At 56.9% G+C, this 25,071-nt stretch overlaps 2 protein-coding genes across 6 annotated transcripts in view; both read right to left on the bottom strand.

Moving 5' to 3' along the window:
- The window catches only part of LOC134339914 (uncharacterized), a 41,799-nt gene extending 26,998 nt beyond the window's left edge, over positions 1–14,801 (bottom strand). Inside the window, exons 1-3 of the mRNA XM_063036701.1 lie at positions 14,375–14,801; positions 4,731–5,073; positions 3,213–3,470 (exon numbers count right to left, since the gene is read on the bottom strand). Of these exons, the coding sequence (XP_062892771.1) occupies positions 3,213–3,470; positions 4,731–5,073; positions 14,375–14,801 (1,028 nt within the window). The remainder of the gene's footprint in view (positions 1–3,212; positions 3,471–4,730; positions 5,074–14,374) is intronic.
- A 7,339-nt stretch (positions 14,802–22,140) lies between these two features.
- Positions 22,141–25,071, bottom strand: part of LOC134339958 (equilibrative nucleobase transporter 1-like) — a 37,752-nt gene continuing 34,821 nt past the window's right edge. For all 5 annotated transcript variants that reach the window (XM_063036763.1, XM_063036767.1, XM_063036768.1 and 2 more), the window contains 2 exons: positions 23,099–23,222; positions 22,141–22,950 (listed from right to left, as the gene is read on the bottom strand). In XM_063036763.1, the coding sequence (XP_062892833.1) occupies positions 22,732–22,950; positions 23,099–23,222 (343 nt within the window). In that variant the 3' untranslated portion in view covers positions 22,141–22,731. The remainder of the gene's footprint in view (positions 22,951–23,098; positions 23,223–25,071) is intronic.

Genomic DNA, 25,071 nt, shown 5'->3' with positions numbered 1-25,071 from the left:
CCCCAGTGAGGGGAGATCCCTCGGCCACACCGCGCTCTCCCGCCGGGGCTCCCGCGCCAATCTCTGGCCGTGCAGGAGGGGGGGCTCCCTCTCTGCCTCTCCCTCAGATGAGGGGAGATCCCTCGGCCACACCGCGCTCTCCCGCCGGGGCTCCCGCGCCAATCTCTGGCCGTGCAGGAGGGGGGGCTCCCTCTCTGCCTCTCCCTCAGATGAGGGGAGATCCCTCGGCCACACCGCGCTCTCCCGCCGGGGCTCCCGTGCGAAGCCCTGGCCGTGTAGGAGATGCTCCCTCTCTGGCGCTCCCTCGAGTGGGGGATGATCCCTCGGCTGCACCACGTTCTCCTGCGCTAAGCCTTGGTCATGCAGGAGGGGGGGCTCCCTCTCTGCCACTCCCCCCAGTGAGGGGAGATCCCTCGGCCACACCGCGCTCTCCCGCCGGGGCTCCCGCGCTAAGCCCTGGTCATGTAGGAGACACTCTCTCCCTGCCACTCCTCCCTGTGAGGGAAGATCCCTCGGCCACACCAGGCTCTCCCGCCGGGGCTCCCTGAAAGGACCCAGGTCAGACAAGTGACTCTCCCTCCCAGGCGACGTGCCAGGTCCGGGAAGCCCCCTCGGCCACACCACGCTCTCCCGCCGGGGCTGCCGAGCCAAGCCCAGGTCGTACAGGAGATACTCTCTTTCCAGAACGCTGCCAGGAGTGTGGAAGTCCCTCGGCCACACCATGCCCTCCTGCTGGGATCCTGGGGGTAGGAGGACGGAGATGGATTCTGATTGCCTCTGGTAGGGCCCTGCCGGGTACAGGAGCACTCTGGGCCACACCACACTCTCCCGCCGGGGATCCCGGAGCAAATCCAAGCCGTGCAGAAAGTGACCCCCGGCCTGCGCACCGCCTGGCGGGGGGAGATCCCTCGGCCATGCCACGCTCTCCCGCCGGGATTCCCTGGCCAAGCTCCTGCCAAAGGGGAGCTGCTCCATCTCCGGCCCTCCCTCTGGGCAGAGGGTATCCCAGGGTGGGTCGGCAAGCGCGTCCCCGGGCCAGGTCGCCTCACCTTGTTCATCCAGCTGAGGCTCTTGGCACTCGGTGAGGTTGCTGTTGCTGTTGTTGGTGTTGGACGCACCCTCCCCGTCCCGGCGGGCATTCGGGCTTTGGGCACCACCACCTGCCTGGGGCAGAGGAGTGTCAGGTCCCAGCACCCTGGGCAGTGAAGTGGGGATGGGCAGAGCCCGAACAGGCCAGAAGCCCAGGGCTCTTACTGACTGCTGCGACTTCTGGGGCCCCTGCGCTCGGACGCCAGCCCGGTCTCTCCGGCGCCGGGTGGCGGTTGGGAAGGTGGCGCGGGGCACAGGGCCGCCCGGCCGTCCCCCTGCCTGCCTCCACCTTCCCCCCAGAGGCCAGGCCGGGCAAGCCGCCCGCCGAGGGGGCAGCCGCTCACTCAGCCAGGGTGACCAGACCCCTCGGGTGGGTCGGGGACGGGGACGCAGGTGGCGGGTGTTGCAGTCGACCGGACACCCAAGGAGGAGGTGCCGGCGGAGGCCGCGAGCTGGCCGACTACTCTGGGCCGGCCGGGCAGGGGCTGCCTGTGCCCGGCCGGCCTCCAGCTCCACCGACCCCCTCTGGCGCTGGCTGATGACCGACCCGGTGGTGGTTCGCCTGCCCGGCGTCGACCCGCGCTGGGCTGCCTGTTTCCTCGCTCCATTCCTTCTGTCGCCACCCTTCTGCCTGGGCGGCTTGGCCTTCTGCCCACCAGGCGGTGGTTTCCTCCTCCCAGCGCGTCCCCCTTGCCCGCAGGCCGGTGTCCTCCGAGGGGTGTCCCTCCATCTTCTGGGCAAGGTCACCCGACGGGGGCTCCCTCTCCTTCTGCCCGGCGATGCCTTCCTCCTCCGGGCGCTTCCCGTCCGCCCACAGGTCAACGCCTTCCGAGATGCTCTCTTCCTCCACCCGCAGGGCGAGGGCTTCTGAGGTGCTCTCCTTCTCCGCCCACAGGGCGAGGGCTTCCTCCGCGGGCGGCCACGCCCGCCGGGCGCTACCTTCCCCCTTGGGGCACTTCCCTTCCTCGGCGGGCTGATCCCCCGGGCAACCGGCCCCCGGCGGCACTCTGCCGCCTTGGGCCCCTTCCCACCCGCCGACCCGCACTTCCTGCCCCGGGGCAGGGCCCTTCGGCAGGGCGCCAGCCTGGCAGGGTCTAGGGGAAGTTCAGCGGAGCCTCTCCTTCCAATGTTGTCATTGTCCTTCCTCCGAGCGTCAACACCGGCTGGCCCCACGGCGCTGCCGGAGGGGGCAACCGGAGGCCATTGCTTTTCACCTTGCACCCGAGGAGGGAATGGGGGGCGGGTGGTGTGGTCTCTTTCAGATATTCTTGAGCTGGTGAGGGGGGAATAAGTTTGTTTCACAGCTCAAACCCAGACAGGGACGACCCACTCCCTCTTCCCTCCACAGAAAGGACGGTCACATCCGTCCGTCCCTCGGGGGCCGTTGGGCGACGGTTGGAAAGGCGGCGCGCGGCACGGATGGCGCGGGGGGGGGGGAAGAGAAGCGGGAAAAATCCAAACGCAAACTCCCAGCCAATCAGCGGCCAGCACAGGCCAACCGCGTGGAGGCCGCGCGTCACCGCCTTAACAACCGTCGCGTTGGAGGCACGAGAGGGGCGGGGAGGGGAGGGGAGGGGACAGAGTGGGAGGGTCGACCAATCCCAGGAGAGAGCGAGGCCGTACCTGTTAAGGGAAAGGGCGCGAGGAGGAGGGGGGAGTGCAGGAGGCGGGGCCAGCTGCCCAGCCAATCACAGGCGGGCTTAAGATAAAAGGCCAGGCGGTGGAGAGTCTGTGTTTGCGGCGGGGGTGTTTTCAAGGGGCTCACCAATCAATACAAAGAGTGAGTATATTGAAATAAAGATGCTGATGTCTAATGTCCCGATCCTGTCCTGACGTGTGGAGCTCCTCCAGCATTTTATCTGAGCAGTTAAACGAGCCGGATGCCCAGCCAATCACTGGCGAGACATAATGACTAGCTAAAGACAGACGTACAGAGGGCCAATCGCGTCACGAACGAGAGCGGCGAGCGCTGAGATGAGACCAATCACAGGCGCTCGCTAGGACCATACAGCGTGGAGAGGGCGGGACGAACGGGAGGGGTGTGAGAGAGAGATGGGCAGGAGCTTGGGCCAATCAGAGATCAGGAAGGGGGAAGAGCGCGCGCTCGCGGCCTGAGGACTTACCGTTGTCGCCGGCGGCGCAGCACCGGGAGGAAGCCGAGATCCCGGCGCGAGAAAAGACGGGTTGGGCCAATCAGAGGGCGCCGGAGAAAAGCGGACCAATCCAAACATGGAAGCGAGCGCGCGAGAGAGTCTCCCGCGCCGGCGGTGAAGTGGGCTGAGCTAGAGCCCGCCGGCGCTCCGGATAGGAGGAGGCAGGGACGGAGGCGGGACACCTGGTTCCGATTGGTCGGAGGCGGGGCGCATCGATCACGTGGGAGACTGCGGACCGGGCCAATCAGCGGGGGGGGGTCAACGGGCGGTAGCCTATGGAAACCGCTCGTGGCGGAAACTGGGAAACAGCGCGGGAATTGGGGACTGCTCGGCCCCTTTCGGATTACTAGCCCATCCCAATATCGTCCAACCGGCGGCTGCGCACCGGAAAAAGGCCATTCAAGGCCACCTATCCCTGCTGGCCCCGTGGCGTCCACCTGGAGCTTCGGCTCAGGCAGAGGCCACTCGGTACGTCCCGTCCTTGCTAGCCCAGTCAGCGCAAGTCTACAGGAACAAGCCGTTCCCCATCCTAGCGCTACTAGCCCTTCTCAAAAGTTGGTGCAATTGGTGCTGAGCTCTCCCAGCCGTTCGTCCCATCTCTGGGTGCTAGCCCATTCACTGCATCATGAACTCAATGCCTCAGCATGTTGGCTGCCTATCTCTTTAGGGATAGCTTCTCGTAAAATCTTACTGCGCTTCTTTTTTTCTGGCAAATGTAATTAGAATCACAATCAAGATTTAATGTCACTGACATATGTCGTGAAGTTTGTTTAACTTTATGGCAGTAGTACAACGAACTACGTGATAAATAAATATAAAAAAAACTGAGTTACATTAAGTATCTATATGTCTATTAAATAGTTAAGTTTAAACAAGTAATGCAAAAAATAAAGCAGAAATGGAGAAGTAGTGTTCACGGGTACAATGTCCATTTAGAAACCAGATGGCAGAGGGGAAATGTAGTCACTGTCTTGCCTTCTTTATAGCTGCATCAATATGTTGGGACCAGGTTAGATCCTCAGAGACCTTGACACCCAGGAACTTGAAGCTGCTCACTCTCTCCACTCCTGATCCCTCTATGAGGATCAGTATGTGTTCCTTCCTGAAGTCCACAATCAGCTCTTTCATCTCACTGACGTTGAGTGCCAGGTTGTTGCTGCAGCACCATTCCACTAGTTGACATATCTCACTCCTGTACACCCTCTCATCACCATCTGACATTCTGTGTCATCAGCGAATTTATCGATGGCATCTTTTGAAGATGTGATCGATGGTGGGGAGGGCTGTTTCTGTGATGGAGCTGATTGGGTCTACGGCCCTCTGCCGCCTCTTGTGCTCCCGCATGTTGGGGCCTCCGTAGCGGGCGGTGACACAACCAGTCAGAATGGTCTCCACTGTATGACTGTCGTAATGTGCTACAGTCTTCGGTGAAATATCAAATCTCCTCAAACGCCGAATGAAATCTAGCCACGGGCTTGTCTTTCTCACGAGTGCCTGAATGGGTTAGGCCCAGGAAAACCCTCCGGTGCAACACCAGCCGGACAAGTAGGCCTCAGGGTGTAGGCCCGTTGCCAGGACAACCAGGCCTCAGGCTGTAGGCCCGTTGCCAGGCCAACACCGGCCGGACAACCAGGACTTGGGCTGTAAGCCCGTTGCCAGGCAAACGCCAGCCAGACAACCAGGACTTGGGCTGTAGGCCTGTTGCCAGGCCAACGCCGGCCGGACGACCAAGACTCGGGCTGCAGGCCTGTTGCCAAAACAGCCCTGGCCAGGCACGCAGGCTTCAAAGTTGCAGGATGGTCGCTGGGGCAACCCTGGACGGGCATGCAATCTGCAAGGGCGGTAACCGGGGGCAACCGTCACTCAGTCTGGAGCCCGCCCTCTTCCCCTTCACCCCAGTCACCTTCAGTGGGGGAGGCCGAGGTCTGCGGGAGAAAAGGGGGTCTAAGTGCCTTCTGCCAGAGGGCGTGCGTTTAAGTTGATCAGCTCAAAGGAGGTGTGTGGGGCCCGAGAGGGGTCGGAGCCCGGGACGTGCTGCCAGGGGTGGTGGTGGAGGTAGAGACGACAGAGGCTGTTAGACGCGTGGGCGCAGAGCCAATGGAGGGACGTGGACTTGGTGGGGGCGGGAGAGAGTCAGAATCAGATTGAATTTCTCCGACAGGTGCAGAGAAATGTACTTTTGCAGCGGTGCCACAGTGCAATGTGTGGAAAGAAACTGAGCTGCGAAGTGTAACTGGTGCAAAGGGGAAAACGAGGTGGGGCGTCCGTGGACCGTTCAGGGATCCGATGATGAAGGGGGAAGAGGTGTCGGGTGCGTCTTCAGTCTCCTGTACTGTACCTCCCCTCTCCCCGAGTCCCCAGATGGTGGTGGTTCCTAAATCAGAGTCACAATCATGAAGTTTGTTAAACTTTACAGCAAGAGTACAATGCCAACAAATGTAGAGAAAAAGAACGGAGTTACATGAAGTATATGTCTGTCCATTAAATAATTAATTTGAAATAAATAGTGCAAGAAAATCAGAAATAAAAAAGTAGTGAGGTCGTGTTCATGGGTTCAATGTCATTTAGGAATCGGATGGCAGAGGGGAAGAAGCTGTTCCTGAATCGCTGACTGTGTGCCTTCAGGCTTCTGAACCTCCTTCCTGACGGTAACAGTGAGAAGAGGGCACGTCCTGGGTGGGGGGGGTCCTTAATGACGAACACCGCCTTCCTGAGACACCGCTCCTTGACGATGTCCTGGACCCCGCGGAGCCGGGACCCGTGATGGAGCTGAATAACTTTACAAGTTTCTGCAAATTATGCAGTCGTTTCTCGCCCCCCCCCACCATACCAGACGGTGATGCAGCCTGTCAGAATGCTCTCCACTGTACGTCTGTAGAAGTTTTTGAGTGTTTTATTTGATAAACCAAATCTCTTCAAACTCTTAATGAAGTATAGTGGCTGTCTTGCCTTCTTTATAGCTGCATCGATATGTTGGGACCAGGTTAGGTCCTCAGAGATCTTGACACCCAGGGGCTTGAAATTGCTCGCTCTCTCCATTTCCGATCTGATCTCTCTGAGAGGATTGGTTTCTGTTCTCTTGGCTTACCCTACAATCAGCTCTTTGGTCTGACCGAGATTGTTGCCGTGACACCCCTCAACCAGCTGGTCTGTCTCACTCCTGTAGGCCCTCGCGTCTCCATCTGTGATTCAGGCCTCAGGGTGCAGGCCCGTTGTCAGGACAACACCGGCCGGACAACCAGACCTCAGGGTGTAGGCCCGTTGCCAGGACAACATCGGCCGGACAGCCAGGCCTCAGGGTGTAGGCCCATTGACAAAGCAGCCCTGGCCGGGCAGCCAGGCCTCAGGGTGTAGGCCCATTGCCAAAGCAGCCCTGGCCGGGCAGCCAGACCTCAGGGTGTAGGCCCATTGACAAAGCAGCCCTGGCCGGGCAGCCAGGCCTCAGGGTGTAGGCCCATTGACAAAGCAGCCCTGGCCGGGCAGCCAGGCCTCAGGGTGTAGGCCCATTGCCAAAGCAGCCCTGGCCGGGCAGCCAGGCCTCAGGGTGTAGGCCCATTGCCAAAGCAGCCCTGGCTGGGCAGCCAGACCTCAGGGTGTAGGCCCATTGCCAAAGCAGCCCTGGCCGGGCAGCCAGACCTCAGGGTGTAGGCCCATTGCCAAAGCAGCCCTGGCCGGGCAGCCAGGCCTCAGGGTGTAGGCCCATTGCCAAAGCAGCCCTGGCCGGGCAGCCAGGCCTCAGGGTGCAGGCCCATTGCCAAAGCAGCCCTGGCCGAGCAGCCAGACCTCAGGGTGTAGGCCCATTGACAAAGCAGCTCTGGCCTGGCACGCAGGCTTCAAAGTGCAGGACAGTCGCTGGGGCAACCCTGGACGGGCATGCAATCTGCAAGGGTGGTAACCGGGGGCAACTACTCGCCCTTTCCATTGCCGGTCTGTTTCATTCATTTACAGCTCCTCGTCGCCATCTGAGATTCCCCCCCATCAGATGGGGTTTGAGTTTTACCGAGCCACACAGTCCTGAGTGCAGAGAGAGAGTAGAGCAGTGGGGAAGGGAAGGAGGGAGATGGGCCGCTTGCACTCAGATGGGCCCTGTCCCTGGGGTAGGAGGCTCAAGGGTTGCAAGTTCTATCATCTGGGCTCGAGTCGCGTGCCCAACAAGTGGCTGTGTGCCAAGTTTCGAGTGGGGAAAGGCTGGCACGGGCAGTCAGATGTCACTGGCAAACAGGAAGCGTGAGGATGTGTCAGGGGACAGGAAGAGGGTGACGGGAAACAGGCCTCGTGATGTGAGTCACCCAACGGTGTTGCAGAGGGGAGGGAGGTGGCGTGGAGGGAGAGGGAGGGTAGAGAGAGGGAAGGGGTCGGTGGGCCTGGGGGAAGCTCCATGAGCAAGGTAGGGAAGAGGGAGGCAGAGAGAGAGAAGGAGCGAGAGAAGAGGGAGGAGAGGAAGAAGAAGGAAGAGAGAAACAGAGGAGGCAGAGAGAGAGGGAAAGAGAAGGGAGAAGCTGAGAGAGGGAGAGGTGGATGGAGAAAACGGGGGAAGTCAAGAGAGAGAGAGAGAGAAAGGTGGAAGCAGAGAGAGAGATAGGGAGGTAGAGGGAGAAAACAGGGGAAGCTGAGAGAGAGAAGGGGAGGCATAGAGAGAGAGAGAGGGAAAGGGAGGCAGAAAGAGGGAGAAGAAAGGGGAGGCAGAGAGAAAGCGAAGGGGGAAGCAGAGAGAGAGAAGGGAAGAGAGAGTAAAAGGCAGGTAACTATAGTCCAGTTAGTTTAACAGCTGTTCTTGGGAAAATGATGGAAGCTATCATTAACGAAGAACTAGCGAGGCATCTGGAAAGAAATGGATCTGTCAGGCAGACACAGCATGGGTTTCGCAAAGAGAGGTCCTGTTTGACAAACTTACTGAAGTTGTTTGAGGATGTAACGAGCGCAGTGGATAGAGGGGAACAGATGGATGTTATTTACTTGAATTTCCAGGAGGCCTTCGATAAGGTGCCACATAAAAGACTTATCCATAAGATAAGGGTGCATAGAGTTGGGGGTAATGCATTAGTATGGACAGAGGGTTGGTTAACTAATAGAAACCAGAGAGTTGGGATACATGGGTGTTTCTGTGGCTGGCAATCAGTGGTGAGCGGAGTGCCACAGGGGTCAATGCTGGGCCCACAACTGTTCACGACAGCAAGGGAGATGAGGCTGAGTACAGGGCTACGGTAGGAAACTTTGTCACATGGTGTGAGCAGATTTATCTGCAGCTTAATGTGAAAAAGACCAAGGAGCTGGCGGTAGACCTGAGGAGAGCTAAGGTGCCGGTGACCCCTGTTTCCATCCAGGGGGTCAGTGTGGACATGGTGGAGGATTACAAATACCTGGGGATACGAATTGACAATAAACTGGACTGGTCAAAGAACACTGAGGCTGTCTTCAAGAAGGGTCAGAGCCATCTCTATTTCCTGAGGAGACTGAGGTCCTTTAACATCTGCCGGACAATGCTGAGGATGTTCTACGAGTCTGTGGTGGCCAGTGCGATCATGTTTGCTGTTGTGTGCTGGGGCAGCAGGCTGAGGGTAACAGACATCAACAGAATCAACAAACTCATCCGTAAGGCCAGTGATGTTGTGGGGATGGAACTGGACTCTCTAACGGTGGTGTCTGAAAGGAGGATGCTGTCTAAGTTGCATGCCATCTTGGACAATGTCTCCCATCCACTACAAAATGTCAAAGTTGCTGGTGAACGCAGCAGGCCAGGCAGCATCTCTAGGAAGAGGTACAGTCGATGTTTCAGGCCGAGACCCTTCGTACCTCTTCCTAGAGATGCTGCCTGGCCTGCTGCGTTCACCAACAACTTTGATGTGTGTTGCTTGAATTTCCAGCATCTGCAGAATTCCTGTTGTTTGCACTACATAACGTACTGGTTGGGCACAGGAGTACATTCAGCCAGAGACTCATTCCCCAAGATGCAGCACAGAGCGTTATAGGAAGTCATTCCTGCCTGTGGCCACAAACTTTACAACTCCTCCCTTGGAGGGTCAGACACCCTGAACCAATAGGCTGGTCCTGGACTTATTTCATAATTTACTGGCATAATTTATATATTACTATTTAACTATTTATGGTTCTATTACTGGTTATTATTTATGGTGCAACTGTAACGAAAACCAATTTCCCCCAGGATCCATGAAGTATGACTATAACTATGACTATACATCAATGATCTGGAAGAGGGGACCGAGTGTAGTGTACCTGAGTTTGCTGATGACACTGAATTGAGTGGAAAAGCAAATTATGCAGAGGATACGGAGAGTCTGAAGAGGGATATAGATAGGTTAATTGAGTGGACAAGGGTCTGGCAGATGGAGTACAACGTTGGTAAATGCGAGGTCATCAGCCTTGGAAGGAAAAATGAAAGAGCAGATTATTATTTAAATGGTAGAACAATTGTGCAGAGGGACTTGGGAGTGCTTGTGCATGAATCGCAAAAAGTTGGTGTGCAGGTGCAGCAGGCTATCAGGAAAACAAATGGGAAGTTGGCCTTCATTGCTAGAGGGATTGAATTCAAGAGCAGGGAGGTCATGCTGCAACTGTACAGGGTACTGGTGAGGCTGCACCTGGAGTACTGTGTGCAGTTCTGGTCTCCATAATTGAGGAAGGATAGACTGGCTTTGGAGGCGGTGCAGAGGAGGTTCACCAGCTTGATTCAGAAATTGAGGAACTTTGGCAGGGTGAGTCTTTCCCTTATGTAACGCTCTGTAATATTTCACTGCTAATGTAATGGTTTCTCTGTACCAACAGTGTTTGTGTCATGACTGGAGCTGACAAGGGCTTTGAAATGTGTACCATCGAATGAGAGGCGTGTTGTTTCTTTCCTGTGGGTCCGAGAGAAGGGATTCTTTCTTTTTCAATCTTCTTATTAATTTCATAGAATGAAAACATAACATAGCAATATTACAAATAGTAGGAGATACATTGTTACAGTTAAAATAAATAATTGTAAGACCCAATAGTGTAAATTGACAAAACTCCCAATTGTGTAGAATAGGAATGAATAACACAAAGCAAAAAAAAACTGGAAAAAAAACATGAAAAAGAAAAAAAACCCTATCCCAAAAAAAACTAAACTAAAAAGAATTAGTCAACTAAACTAAAGACTTGGGCAATACTAACAACTTAAAAATGGGAAGGAAGAAAACCTTAGTGTTGACGACTCCATTCCTCTCAACCAACAGTATAGAGAAATAAAACAAGTTTGGTAATGGTCAACTTACCAAATGAAAATGCTGAGTAAATGGCCTCCAAGTTTTTTCAAATTTATTGGAAGGGTCATAAACCACACTTCTAATTTTCTCCAAATTCAAACACACCATAGTTTGTGAAAACCAATGAAATACAGTTGGAGGGTTAATCTCTTTCCAATTCAGCAAAATAGATCTTCTAGCCATTAGAGTAAGAAATGCAATCATCCTACGTGATGAAGAGGTTAAATAATTTGAATCTATCATTGGTAGTCCAAAGATAGCAGTAATTGGGTGAGGTAATGTCTATATTCAAAACCGTTGAAATAATGACAAAAATATCTTTCCAATATTTTTCCAACAAAGGACATGACCAAAACATGTGAGTTAAAGAAGCTATCTTGCAATGACATCTATCTCCCCATTTCTCTCTTTCTCTTTCTGTCTGTCTCTCCATTTCTCTTTCTGTCTGTGTGTGTGTCTCTCTCTCTCCATTTCTCTATTTTGCTTTTCGTCTGTGTGTGTCTCTCTCTCTCTCTCTCTCTCTCTCTCTATAACCCAGGGGTCACTGGGTAGTGGTGGAGAGCAGAAACCCTGGCACAGAACCCCAACACCCACCCCTCTCTCGTCTTTCCTGGAATACCTACAGTTGAACTCAGAAGTTTACATACACCTGAGCCAAATACATTTAAACTCAGTTTTTCCACAATTCCTGACATTTAATCCTAGAAAACATTCCCTGCCTTAGGTCAGTTAGGATCACTACTTTATTTTAAGAGTGTGAAATGTCAGAATAATAGTAGAGAGAATGATTTATTTCAGCTTTTATTTCTTTCATCACTTTCCCAGTGGGTCAGAAGCTTACATACACTTTGTTAGTATTTGGTAGCATTGCCTTTAGATTGTTTAACTTGGGTCTCATGTTTTGGGTAGCCTCCCACAAGCCTCTCACAATTAGTTGCTGGAATTTTGTTCCATTCCTCCAGACACAACTGGTGTAACTGAGTCAGGTTTGTAGGCCTCCTTGCTCGCACATGCTTTTTCAGTTCTGCCCACAAATTTTCTATCGGATTGAGGTCAGGGTTTTGTGATGGCCACTCCAATACCTTGACTTTGTTGTCCTTAAGCAATTTTGCCACAACTTTGGAGGTATGCTTGGGGTCAGTGGCCATTTGGAAGACCCATTTGCAACCGAGCTTTAACTTCCTGACTGATGTCTTGCGGTGTTGCTTCAATATACCCACATAATTTCCCTTCCTCATGATGCCATCTACTTTGTGAAGTGCACCAGTCCCTCCTGCAGCAAAGCTCCCCCACAACATGATGCTGCCACCCCCAAGCTTCATGGTTGGGATGGTGTTCTTCGGCTTGCAAGCCTCACCCCTTTTCCTCCAAACATAACAATGGTTATTATGGCCAAACAGTTCAATTTTTGTTTCATCAGACCAGAGGACACTTCTCCAAAAAGTAAGATCTTTGTCCCCATGTGCACTTGCAAACTGTAGTCTGGCTTTTTCAGTCCTGACGAAGGGTCTCGGCCTGAAACGTCGATTGCGCCTCTTCCTATAGATGCTGCTTGGCCTGCTGCGTTCACCAGCAACTTTGATGTGTGTTTCTGGCTTTTTTATGGTGGTTTTGGAGCAGTGGCTTCTTCCTTGCTGAGCAGCCTTTCGGGTTATGTCGATATAGGACTCGTTTTACTGTGGATGTAGATACTTGTCTACCTGTTTCCTCCAGCATCTTCACAAGGTCCTTTGCTGTTGTTCTGGGATTGATTTGCACTTTTCACACCAAAGTACGTTCATCCCTAGGAGACAGAATGCGTCTCCTTCCTGAGCGGTATGACGGCTGCGTGGTCCCATGGTGTTTATACTTGCGTACTATTGTTTGTACAGATGGGAATTTGTAATGGGCGTTTGGAAATTGCTCCCAAGGATGAACCAAACTTTACATCATTTTCTGACCTCAATCCGATAGAAAATTTGTGGGCAGAACTGAAAAAGCGTGTGCGAGCAAGGAGGCCTACAAACCTGACTCAGTTCTAGCAGTTCTGTCTGGAGGAACGGAACAAAATTCCAGCAACTTACTGTGAGAAGCTTGTGGAAGGCTACCCAAAACATGAGACCCAAGTTAAACAATTTAAAGGCAATCCTACCAAGTACAAACAAAGTGTATGTAAACTTCTGACCCACTGGGAAAGTGATGAAAGAAATAAAAGCTGAAATAAATCATTCTCTCTACTATTATTCTGACATTTCACATTCTTAAAATAAAGTAGTGATCCTAACTGACCTAAGACAGGGAATGTTTTCTAGGATTAAATGTCAGGAATTGTGAAAAACTGAGTTTAAATCTATTTGGCTCAGGTGTATGTAAACTTCTGACTTCAACTGTATAACCCCATCGACTCTCCAATAATAATGAGGCAGCCAACAGAGAGGAAGGCATCACCCTGACACAGTGCTGTCAAGAAAAGAAACCTCTCCCTCAATGTCGCAAAAACAAAGGAGCTGGTTGTGGACGACAGGAGGAATGGAGACGGGCTAACCCCTATTGACATCAATGGATTTGGGGTTGAGAGGGTGAACAGCTTCAAGTTCCTCAGCATCTACATCACCGAGGATCTCACGTGGCCTGTACACACCGGCTGTGGTGAAAAATGCACAACAGCGTCCCCTTCACCTCAGACGGTTGAAGAAGTTCGGTGCGGGCCCACAAATCCTGAGGACTTTCTACAGGGGCATAATTGAGAGCATCCTGACCGGCTGCATCACTGCCTGGTATGGGAACTGTACTTCCCTCAATCGCAGGACCCTGCAGAGAGTGGTGCAGACAGCCCAGAGCATCTGTAGATGTGAACTTCCCACCATTCAGGACATTTACAGAGACAGGTGTGTAAAAAGGGCCCAAAGGATCATTGGGGACCCAATTCACCACAACCACAAACTGTTCCGGCTGCTACCATCTGGGAAACAGTACCGCAGCATAAAAGCAGGGACCAACAGGCTCCGGGACAGCTTCTTCCACCAGGCCATCAGACTGATTAACTCATGCTGATACAATTGTATTTCCGTGTTATATTGACTGTCCTATTCTACATATTATTTATTATAAATTACCATAAATTGCACATTTACACGGAGACGTAACGCAAAGATTTTTACTCCTCATGTGTATGAAGGAATGTAGGAAATAAAGTCAATTCAGTTCTCTCTCCCCTCTCTCTAATCTGAGGGTCACTGGCCAGTGGTGGGGAGCAGGAACCCTGGCGAATTCCTCCCTACCAGCACCACCCCTCTCTCCAGTCCCTCCCGGGATACCTACAGCCCCACCAACCTGCCTTTGTGATATCCCGTGACCTCATCAATAGCCCTCGCCCACCCCCGCCCCACAGGCCTCAAAGCCTTCGAAAACCACCTAACTTGCCCAGATATTTATCCCGGTTTAGCAATCGACCCAGTTCGGACACAAGGGAAGGTTCTGCCTCTCTACGAGATGTCGGCGTTTGAAACGCAAGCGGCTTCGGAGCAGTGGGAGTGTGGGTATCACATAGTCTGGTGACGCGGGACCCCCACACTCACTCACTCACTCACACTCAATCACACACACCGAACTATCTGCAGCGCTCCCTCAACACGGGCCTCCGTCAGTCCCGTCGCTGAGTGCAGGGGTCGGGACTTGTCCACGAACGTGGTGCCCTCTGGTCCTTGCTTCCCCGACCCTGGGGAAAAGGACTGTGCGAGCTCACCCATACCCATGCCCCCCCCCGAGGGTTTTATACACCTCTGCACGGTCAACACCCCCACCCCCTCCCTTACGCTCCGGGGAACAAATTCCCAACCTGCCCCGACCTCTCTCTCTCTCTCCCTAACTCGGTCGCTCGGGCCCCCGGGCAGCATCCTCGCAAACCTCCCTCTGCTCTGCGCCCCTTCCAGCTCAGTGGCACCTTTCCCGTGGGCAGGGGCGGGCCTGAACCGACAGGCGGGACTCCAAGCTCGGCCTGACCGACGTCTCGTACCGCCGCAACGCGACCTCCCGACCCCCCAGCGCTCAGAGCCCTGACTGACGAAGGACAGCGTGCCAAGCGCCTTCGTCTTCGCCGCCTCCCGTCCCGTCTCCCCGTGAAGTCGCCTTCGGGGAGCCGTGTACCTGTACTCCCAGTTCCCTCGGCTTCACAACAGCCCCCCAAGCTCCCTGCTTGTTGACTGTGGAAAGTCCCACCTCGGATTTCCTTAAAATGCAAACCCTCGCCCGCAGAGACGTGCAGAAACAGGATCTTCATCCCAACTGGGATTTCCGTCTGAGCAAGCCCGAGCTGCCTGCCTTTGCCCCACATCCCTCTAAAGGCTGATTTATACTTGTGCGTACCAGCCTATGCAAGTGGGCTACGCCGCTGTGAGCATTTATACCCGTGCGTTGGTGTGTCTGCGTCGCTGTGCAATTCACTACCAAAATGCCAGTTGGCGGTGGGGTTTCTATGCCACTGTGTTGAGTTTCTTCGTGTTCAAACTCAACACGAAGAAACTCCAACTTCAAACAATGGCGACTGAAACTGAAGGAGGGTGAATTTTATTTTCTGTGCTCGTCCGGCCACTGAGAGACACGGACGAGGAAATGCATTTCAAATACTTTCCAATGTCGGCAGGTAGATTTAATGATTTGGTTCATCGTCTCCAACCATTTATTTCGCATCGGCGTACACACAGTATACTCAGAGACTGGCGATCACCATTCGAGTTTTAGCTTCGGGTGGAAGTCAACAGGCTGTAGCAGCTAGCTACAAACTGGCGTCAAGCACGGGGTCCTCCATAATTTCGGAGGTCTGTGAAGCTTTATGGAAAGCATTGCAGTCAGAGTTCCTTCCCTGCCCTTCAGTCGCCCAATGGGAAGCTATTGCAGCGTAGGAGGAAATGCGATGCTACCAAGCGGACCATTCACAGTTGTTGCGGTCTGCGTCGCCGCGATGCGTGGTTACATTTTGGGAGAGGTGCGCGTCAGGCTACGGCGTAGAGTACAGCGTAGGGTACGTGGCTACGGCGTACATTTGACCCACAATTATAAATCAGCCTTAAGCCTTTGCAGTCCGCGTGGCTGTTACAAGTGCTTTGTAACCGTTGTTACTGCAGCTGCTTCAGCTGCATCCTCTGGCAGCTCTGTCCATCGACGGACCAGCCTCTGGGTCAAGAACTTGCCCCTCGGGTCACTAGATTAATTTGGCGTGCGGAATAGAGGGCGAGGGTGGGACGTCTGGAGCCTCGGTGGAGGGGGGGGGACTGGGATCTTGCTGGGCTGGGGAGGTGGGCCGAGGACCGGGAGATCCAGCCCTGGCGCGCGCTGTGGCAACCGCTCTTCGAGCGCGAGGTGCCGCGTCCCGCAAAGTCGGATCGAAGTTGGACTTCCATGGTGAACAGCAGGGGGCTGGGGAACCAATTCCTCAACCCCTTCCCTCCCTCCGCCCCCACCCACACGTCCTTCCCTTCCTTCCCCTCCTGTCCCCTTCATCCCCTTCCCCTCCTCTCTCAAATACCCCCTCGACTCCACCTCCCTTCCCTCCCTCCGCCCCCACCCACACGTCCTTCCCTTCCTTCCCCTCCTGTCCCCTTCATCCCCTTCCCCTCCTCTCTCAATCACCCCCTCGACTCCACCTCCCTTCCCTCCCTCCGCCCCCACCCACACGTCCTTCCCTTCCTTCCCCTCCTGTCCCCTTCATCCCCTTCCCCTCCTCTCTCAATCACCCCCTCGACTCCACCTCCCTTCCACTCTCCCTCCGCCCCCACCCACACGTCCTTCCCTTCCTTCCCCTCCTGTCCCCTTCATCCCCTTCCCCTCCTCTCTCTCAATCACCCCCTCCACTCCACCTCCCTTCCACTCTCCCTCCGCCCCCACCCACACGTCCTTCCCTTCCTTCCCCTCCTGTCCCCTTCATCCCCTTCCCCTCCTCTCTCAATCACCCCCTCCACTCCACCTCCCTTCCCTCCCTCCGCCCCCACCCACACGTCCTTCCCTTCCTTCCCCTCCTGTCCCCTTCATCCCCTTCCCCTCCTCTCTCAATCACCCCCTCCACTCCACCTCCCTTCCACTCTCCCTCCGCCCCCACCCACACGTCCTTCCCTTCCTTCCCCTCCTGTCCCCTTCATCCCCTTCCCCTCCTCTCTCAATCACCCCCTCCACTCCACCTCCCTTCCACTCTCCCTCTGCCCCCACCCACACGTCCTTCCCTTCCTTCCCCTCCTGTCCCCTTCATCCCCTTCCCCTCCTCTCTCAATCACCCCCTCGACTCCACCTCCCTTCCACTCTCCCTCCGCCCCCACCCACACGTCCTTCCCTTCCTTCCCCTCCTGTCCCCTTCATCCCCTTCCCCTCCTCTCTCAATCACCCCCTCGACTCCACCTCCCTTCCCTCCCTCCGCCCCCACCCACACGTCCTTCCCTTCCTTCCCCTCCTGTCCCCTTCATCCCCTTCCCCTCCTCTCTCAATCACCCCCTCGACTCCACCTCCCTTCCCTCCCTCCGCCCCCACCCACACGTCCTTCCCTTCCTTCCCCTCCTGTCCCCTTCATCCCCTTCCCCTCCTCTCTCAATCACCCCCTCCACTCCACCTCCCTTCCCTCCCTCCGCCCCCACCCACACGTCCTTCCCTTCCTTCCCCTCCTGTCCCCTTCATCCCCTTCCCCTCCTCTCTCAATCACCCCCTCCACTCCACCTCCCTTCCCTCCCTCCGCCCCCACCCACACGTCCTTCCCTTCCTTCCCCTCCTGTCCCCTTCATCCCCTTCCCCTCCTCTCTCAATCACCCCCTCCACTCCACCTCCCTTCCACTCTCCCTCCGCCCCCACCCACACGTCCTTCCCTTCCTTCCCCTCCTGTCCCCTTCATCCCCTTCCCCTCCTCTCTCAATCACCCCCTCCACTCCACCTCCCTTCCACTCTCCCTTCGCCCCCCCACTTCCCCTCCCATCCTCCCCTTCCCCTCCCCATCACCCCCTCCACTCCACCTCCCTTCCACTCTCCCTTCGCCCCCCCACTTCCCCTCCCATCCTCCCCTTCCCCTCCCCATCACCCCCTCCACTCCACCTCCCTTCCACTCTCCCTTCGCCCCCCCACTTCCCCTCCCATCCTCCCCTTCCCCTCCCCATCACCCCCTCCACTCCACCTCCCTTCCACTTCACTGCATCCTTCCTACCCCTCCACCCTTTTCCTCCCCCTCCCCTCTCTCTTCCTGTCCGACCCCCACTTCTCCTCTTCTCTTCCACCCCCCTCCTTCCCTTCCGGTCTCTCTCTCTGTCCGCACCCCACTTCTCTCCCCCTCCTGTCCACTCCGTCCTTTCCCTCCCCCCTCCTCCTGTCCAACACCCCTTTCCCCTCCCCTCTTCACTCCTGTCCACCCCCCCTCCACCCTCCCTTTCCCTCACTGCCGACCACCCTCCCCCTCCCACCCAACCCCCCAAGAACAGAACGACACACGAAGGAGGTGTCAGGGAGGGGGTCGGTGAAGAGGTATGCTGAAAGGGGTCGGGAGGTCACACCGCGGTCATACAAGGTGTCGGTGAGGCCGCCCTGCCTGTGAGGATGCCACCGGGACCCGAGGGACCGAGTCACGGAGGGAGGGGCGGGCGAATCGGGACTCTGCTCCTTGGAGAGACCGTACAGAGCCACAGGGTGGGGGGGAGGGCACAGGTAGGGTGAACGTGCAGAGGCTCCCCCCTCCCACCCCAGTGGTTGGGGAAATCAAGACCTGGAGGGGACGGGTTCAGGGCGAGGGCGAGAGAGATCTAACAGGGACTCGGGGGGCAACTTTCTCACCTCAAGGGTGGTGGCTGTGGGGCAGAGGAAGTGGTCCAGGCAGGGACGGTAACATCGAACGGGCACTCGGACGGCTACCGAGGCGGGGAAGGCTTGGAGGGAAGGGGGGTCAATGACAGCAGATGGGGGTCTGGGTCAGCACAGTCCAAACGGGCTGAACGGCCTGCTTCGGTGCGGTTAACTCCCTCTCCTTGTCTCTGTCTCCCTCTCCCAACAGGTACCGACGATGAACCCTCCCCTTCACCAGAACCGCCACCCAGGAGGAAGAGGCCTCGCCGCTGCCTCTGCTCCACGCCCTACGAGCGGGGCAGCCCCCAGCCCCCCGAGACGCCGCCGGCGGGGCAGCCCCCGGCCCCGCCTTCCCCGCCGCCCCCCGCCCTGCCCCCGTGCCCGGGGGTCTCCCGGCCGCCCGCGGAGGGGCAGAGGGCGGAGCGGGAGAGGGAGCGGGTCCGGGCCCAGGCCCAAAGGGAGCGGGCCGCCCAGGTCAATGGCCTGGGCCGCAACGTGCTGGCCGAGAGGGCGGAGGGGCTGGAGGCGGCGCTCAGGCAGCGGAAGAGGCTGCGGAGGGCGGGAGCCGCGGCTGGCTGGGAGAGGCGGCGCCTGGGGTGAGGGGACGAGTCCACGGCAACACTCCCACCACCACACAACCCGGCCCCCGAAACCTATCAGCACAGAACCAGATTGTAAAATTAAAAAACAAATCGAAGACATCAGTTTGTGCTCTCCTCTGGCATCTCTAATGAATATGTGGGGCCAATTAACCCCCTCCACACTGTTGGAGTGAGAGAGAGGGGTGGTTATAGACGTGGAAATTACCCCCTGTCGGAACGAGGGAGAGAGGGGTGGTTATAGAGGGGAAATTACCCCCCTCTGAGTGAAGGGGAGGGGTGAGCTTATGATGGGGAAAATCACCCTACTCAGATTGAGGTAGAGAGGGGTGGTTACAGATGAGGTAAATTATCCCCACCTTGGAGCGAGGGAGTGTGATGTCAGGGTGATGTAGAGGGAGCTCCACACCGTGTCTGACCCGTGTCCCGGGAACGCTCGGTGCCCACACTGGGGATAAAGTGGGGTGGACACACTGTGGGGGTGATGCAGAGGGAGATCCACACCGTGTCTGACCCGTGTCCCGGGAGCGCTCGGTCCCCACACTGGGGATAAAGTGGGGGGGACACACTGTGGGGGTGATGCAGAGGGAGATCCACACCGTGTCTGACCCGTGTCCCGGGAGCGCTCGGTCCCCACACTGGGGATAAAGTGGGGGGGCCACACTGTGGGGGTGATGCAGAGGGAGATCCACACCATGTCTGACCCGTGTCCCGGGAGCGCTCGGTGCCCACACTGGGGATAAAGTGGGAGGGGGGAGGGACACACTGTGGGGGTGATGTAGAGGGAGCTCCACACCGTGTCTGACCCGTGTCCCGGGAGCGCTCGGTGCCCACACTGGGGATAAAGTGGGAGGGGGGAGGGACACACTGTGGGGGTGATGTAGAGGGAGCTCCACACCGTGTCTGACCCGTGTCCCGGGAGCGCTCGGTGCCCACACTGGGGATAAAGTGGGGGGGGGACACACTGTGGGGGTGACGTAGAGGGAGCTCCACACCGTGTCTGACCCGTGTCCCGGGAGTGCTCGGTGCCCACACTGCGGATAAAGTGGGGGGGACACACTGTGGGGGTGACGTAGAGGGAGCTCCACACCGTGTCTGTCCTGTGTCCCGGGAGCGCTCGGTGCCCACACTGGGGATAAAGTGGGGGGGGACACACTGTGGGGGTGACGTAGAGGGAGCTCCACACTGTGTCTGACCCGTGTCCCGGGAGCGCTCGGTGCCCACACTGGGGATAAAGTGGGGGGGGGACACACTGTGGGGGTGATATAGAGGGAGCTCCACACTGGGGATAAAGTGGGGGGGGGACACACTGTGGGGGTGACGTAGAGGGAGCTCCGCACCGTGTCTGACCCATGTCCCGGGAGCGCTCGGTGCCCACACTGGGGATAAAGTGGGGGGACACACTGTGGGGGTGATGTAGAGGGAGCTCCACACCGTGTCTGACCCGTGTCCCGGGAGCGCTCGGTGTCCACACTGGGGATAAAGTGGGGGGGGGACCACTGTGGGGGTGATGTAGAGGGAGCTCCACACCGTGTCTGACCCGTGTCCCGGGAGTGCTCGGTGCCCACACTGGGGATAAAGTTGGGGGGGACACACTGTAGGGGTGATGTAGAGGGAGCTCCATACAGTGTCTGTCCCAGGAGCGCTCGGTGTCCACACTGGGGATAAAGTGGGGAGGGGGGACACTGTGGGGGTGATGTAGAGGGAGCTCCACACCATGACTGACACAATTCCATGTACAATACACTTGAATAACAGCCAAATGAGTCGCCTTTAAATTTCAGAGAGCTGTATTTTATTCCTTGTGCCTTGTATGTACAGACTTCAAGTTTATTCACCAAACCTATAAATGATAAAGTGCTTTAAAAGCTCCTTTGGATTTCAAAACTTCAATTATACACCATTTCTCTGAAATTCATTAAAAAGCAGTCCTGTGCAAATGTCTTAGGCCCTTAGGCGAGGTTGCCTAAACCATTTGCACGGTGTTGTAGTAATTTTAGGTACTGTACTTTACTGCTGCCGCAAAAAGTTAAGTGACAGATTTCACGACGCGTGTGAGTGACAATCAACCCAATTCCGATGCGGGTCAGCACTGTGGGCTGAGAGTGGGAAGGGGGCAGGGAGAGGGCGATCGTGGTTGGAGAAAGGAGAAAGGAGAGGCAAACGAGCGGGGAAGCACCAGAGGGGTTTCGTGACGGTCAATTATCCAATTGTTTGGGGTCAATTGACCTTCCCTGGCCCGGCGTCTCAGGGGCTGGGTGAGCCCGTAGCCCCTCCCCATCCCAGGTTCTCCTTCTCTGCTCCCTGTCCCACACCCTTCCCGCGGCGCTCCACCCTCCCATTCCCAATTTCCTAGACTTCCGCCTAATTTTCAGACTCACCCTGCACTCCACATTGACGCATGGGCTCCCCCTTTCCCACACTTGCCCTCTCCCGCCTTTCGTATCCCACACCAGGAGTTTTACCACACGGTTCCCCGTCTCCATATTCCCTCACTCCGGGAGGTTTCCAACCTCCCCACTCCCTCCCCATGGAAACCGCAGCGACAGCTTCCGAAATGGTCCCTCTGTTGACGCCTTATCGAGACTCTGCTTTTTCCGTTCTATTGAAACGGAGACCCCCCACCCCCCCCAAGGTACCATCCTACAAAGCAACGCCCCCTGCCATGGTGTAACAGACGATTCTGCACGTGTAACACTGCTTCACTCGTGGACCCCACCGCTGCCGCGCCCTTAAAACGGCAATTGCTCCTGTGGGAATCCCGGTCTGTGTAACTTGGGCGGTTCTGAGGCCCTGCCAAGGGCAGCGGATGCCTGGGTGACCCAGAGGGAGAGCAGGTGGGCCCCGCTACCCGCTCTCTTAAAAGGGCAACACTGCACACAACGCTTGCGGCAGCTACAACTTCCCTTATGACTGTGAGTCGTCCGAGCAGGCAACCTTAAGAGCGGTAGGGAGGATTACTGGGTACGGTGGGGGTTAAGGAAAGAGGGGAGGGGAGAGGGACAGCAGATGAGGAGGAGAGGAGGGAGACAGGGACGGCAAGAGAGGGTGGAGAGGGGAGAGAGAAAAAGTGTGCAGGAAAGGGTGGGAGAAAATAGTGAGAGGGACAAGGAAAGGAGAATGGGGAGAGTGAGAGAGAGGGGAAGGGGAGAGAGGGGGTAAGGGGGAGAGGGAGGGGGGAAGGGGAGAGGGAGGGGGGAAGGGGGAGGGGAGAGGGGAAAGGGGGAGGGGAGAGGGGAAAGGGGGAGGGGAGAGGGGGAAAGGGGGGAGAGGGGGAAAGGGGAGAGAGGGGAAGGGAGGGGGGAGGGTGAAGGGGAGAGGGGGAGGGGGAAGGGGAGGGGTGAGGGAGAAAGGGGAGAGAGGGGGTAAGGGGGGAGAGAGGGGGAGGGGGAAGGGGAGAGGGAGAGGGGTTAGGGGAGGGGGAGGGGAAGGGGAGGGGAGGGTGGAAGGGGGAGGGGGAAGGGGAGGGGAGGGTGGAAGGGGGACAGGGGATAGGGAGAGAGGGGGAGGAGGAGAGAGGAGGGGAGAGGGAGGGGAAGTGGGGCAGAGAGAGGAGAGGAGGAGAGAGAGAGGGGAGAGAGAGGAAGAGGGGGAGGAGAGAGAGAGGGGAGAGAGAGGAAGAGGGGGAGGAGAGAGTGAGGAAGAGGGGTAGGAGAGAGATGAGGAGGGGAGAGGGAGAGGAGGAGGGGGAGGGGGCAGAGGGGAGGAGGAGGAAGGAGTCGGGGGACATCTGTATGTGCCACGCTGCTCCAGAGCCTTCTTCCTGAATCCTGTCAATGAACCCCCACCAACCCGAACCCCCCCACCACTCCACTCGCCCCAACTCTAACCTGCTCCTGGAAGGAAAGGAGCGGGACCTCAGACCCTCCCTCCAAACCCGAGGGAACCCCTCCCCGCCGTCACTGGTGAGATGTCCGACTCCCTGGTCGGCGAGACGCCCTTCCCTTCTTCCGCTGGCACGTTGACCGCAGGGGCATCCATGGGAGCCCGGGGCTGTGCCCGGCGCTTGCAGTGGAGGTAAACATTGATGGGGTGAATGAAGGCGAGGGCCGACAGGATGACAAAGCCAATGTTCATCTGTGGGAGGGAGAGAGAGGGGGGAGGGGTTAGTACTTGCCCGGGAATGCACTGCTTAAACCGGATGAGAGGTGTTCAGGGGTGGGGAGGGGTCAGCGGAGAGCTGGAGCTGGAGATGGGGGGGGGGGTAGTGTGTGCGTGTACTCACATACAGAGGGTCGTCATTCAACGGGCCCTTCACCAGTGCGAAACAGGGGTACTGCAGGAGGGAGACCACGGCAGAGAGGGCCATCACCAGGCCGTACACCTTCCCGAAGTGACACGGTGGGAAACTGCGGACAGAGCAGCTCGTCAGCACCTCACAGCAGACCAGAACCGCGTGCCGTTAAACCCCGGGCGTGGGTAACGGAGACGGGGAACCGTGAGCAGTGAGAACTCCGGGCATGGGGTATGGAGACGGGAACCGTGCATAGTAAAAACTCCCAGTGTGGAGTACGGAGACGGGAACCGTGCACAGTGAAAACTCCCAGTGTGGGATACGGAGACGGGAACCGTGCACGGTGCGAACTCCCAGTGTGGGATACGGAGACGGGAACCGTGCATAGTAAAAACTCCCAGTGTGGGGTACGGAGACGGGAACCGTGCACGGTGAAAACTCCCAGTGTGGGATACGGAGACGGGAACCGTGCGCAGTGAGAACTCCCAGTGTGGGATACGGAGACGGGAACCGTGCGCAGTGAGAACTCCCAGTGTGGGATACGGAGACGGGGAACCGTGCGCAGTGAGAACTCCCAGTGTGGGATACGGAGACGGGGAACCGTGCACGGTGAGAACTCCCAGTGTGGGATACGGAGACGGGAACCGTGCATAGTAAAAATTCCCAGTGTGGGATACGGAGACGGGAACCGTGCGCAGTGAGAACTCCCAGTGTGGGATACGGAGACGGGGAACCGTGCGCAGTGAGAACTCCCAGTGTGGGATACGGAGACGGGGAACCGTGCACGGTGAGAACTCCCAGTGTGGGATACGGAGACGGGAACCGTGTGCAGTGAGAACTCCCAGTGTGGGATACGGAGACGGGAACCGTGCATAGTAAAAACTCCCAGTGTGGGATACGGAGACGGGAACCGTGCACGGTGCGAACTCCCAGTGTGGGATACGGAGACGAGAACCGTGCACGGTGAGAACTCCCAGTGTGGGGTACGGAGACGGGAACCATGCGCAGTGAGAACTCCGGGCATGGGGTACGGAGACGGGAACCGTGCATAGTAAAAACTCCCAGTGTGGGATACGGAGACGGGGAACCGTGCGCAGTGAAAACTCCCAGTGTGGGATACGGAGACGGGAACCGTGCACGGTGCGAACTCCGGGCATGGGGTACGGAGACGGGAACCGTGCGCAGTGAGAACTCCCAGTGTGGGATACGGAGACGGGAACTGTGCGCAGTGAGAACTCCCAGTGTGGGATACGGAGACGAGAACCGTGCACAGTGAGAACTCCGGGCATGGGGTACGGAGACAGGAACCGTGCGCAGTGAGAACTCCCAGTGTGGGATACGGAGACGGGAACCGTGCGCAGTGAAAACTCCCAGTGTGGGGTACGGAGACGGGAACTGTGCGCAGTGAGAACTCCCAGTTTGGGGTACGGAGACGGGAACCGTGCGCAGTGAGAACTCCCAGTGTGGGATACGGAGACGGGAACCGTGCACAGTGAGAACTCCGGGCATGGGGTACGGAGACGGGAACCGTGCACAGTGAGAACTCCCAGTGTGGGATACGGAGACGGGAACCGTGCGCAGTGAGAACTCCGGGCATGGGGTACGGAGACGGGAACCGTGCGCGGTGAGAACTCCCAGTGTGGGATACGGAGACGGGAACCGTGCGCAGTGAAAACTCCCAGTGTGGGGTACGGAGACGGGAACCGTGCGCAGTGAGAACTCTCAGTGTGGGATACGGAGACGGGAACCTTGTGCGATGAAAACTCTCAGTGTGGGACACGGAGACGGGAACCTTGTGCGATGAAAACTCTCAGTGTGGGACACGGAGACGGGAACCTTGTGCGATGAAAACTCTCAGTGTGGGACACGGAGACGGGAACCTTGTGCGATGAAAACTCTCAGTGTGGGATACGGAGACGGGAACCTTGTGCGATGAAAACTCTCAGTGTGGGATACGGAGACGG

This window comes from Mobula hypostoma, chromosome 31, assembly GCF_963921235.1.
Source record: "Mobula hypostoma chromosome 31, sMobHyp1.1, whole genome shotgun sequence".
Lineage (NCBI taxonomy): Eukaryota > Metazoa > Chordata > Chondrichthyes > Myliobatiformes > Myliobatidae > Mobula > Mobula hypostoma.
This window is presented reverse-complemented; position numbering and strand designations above follow the sequence as displayed.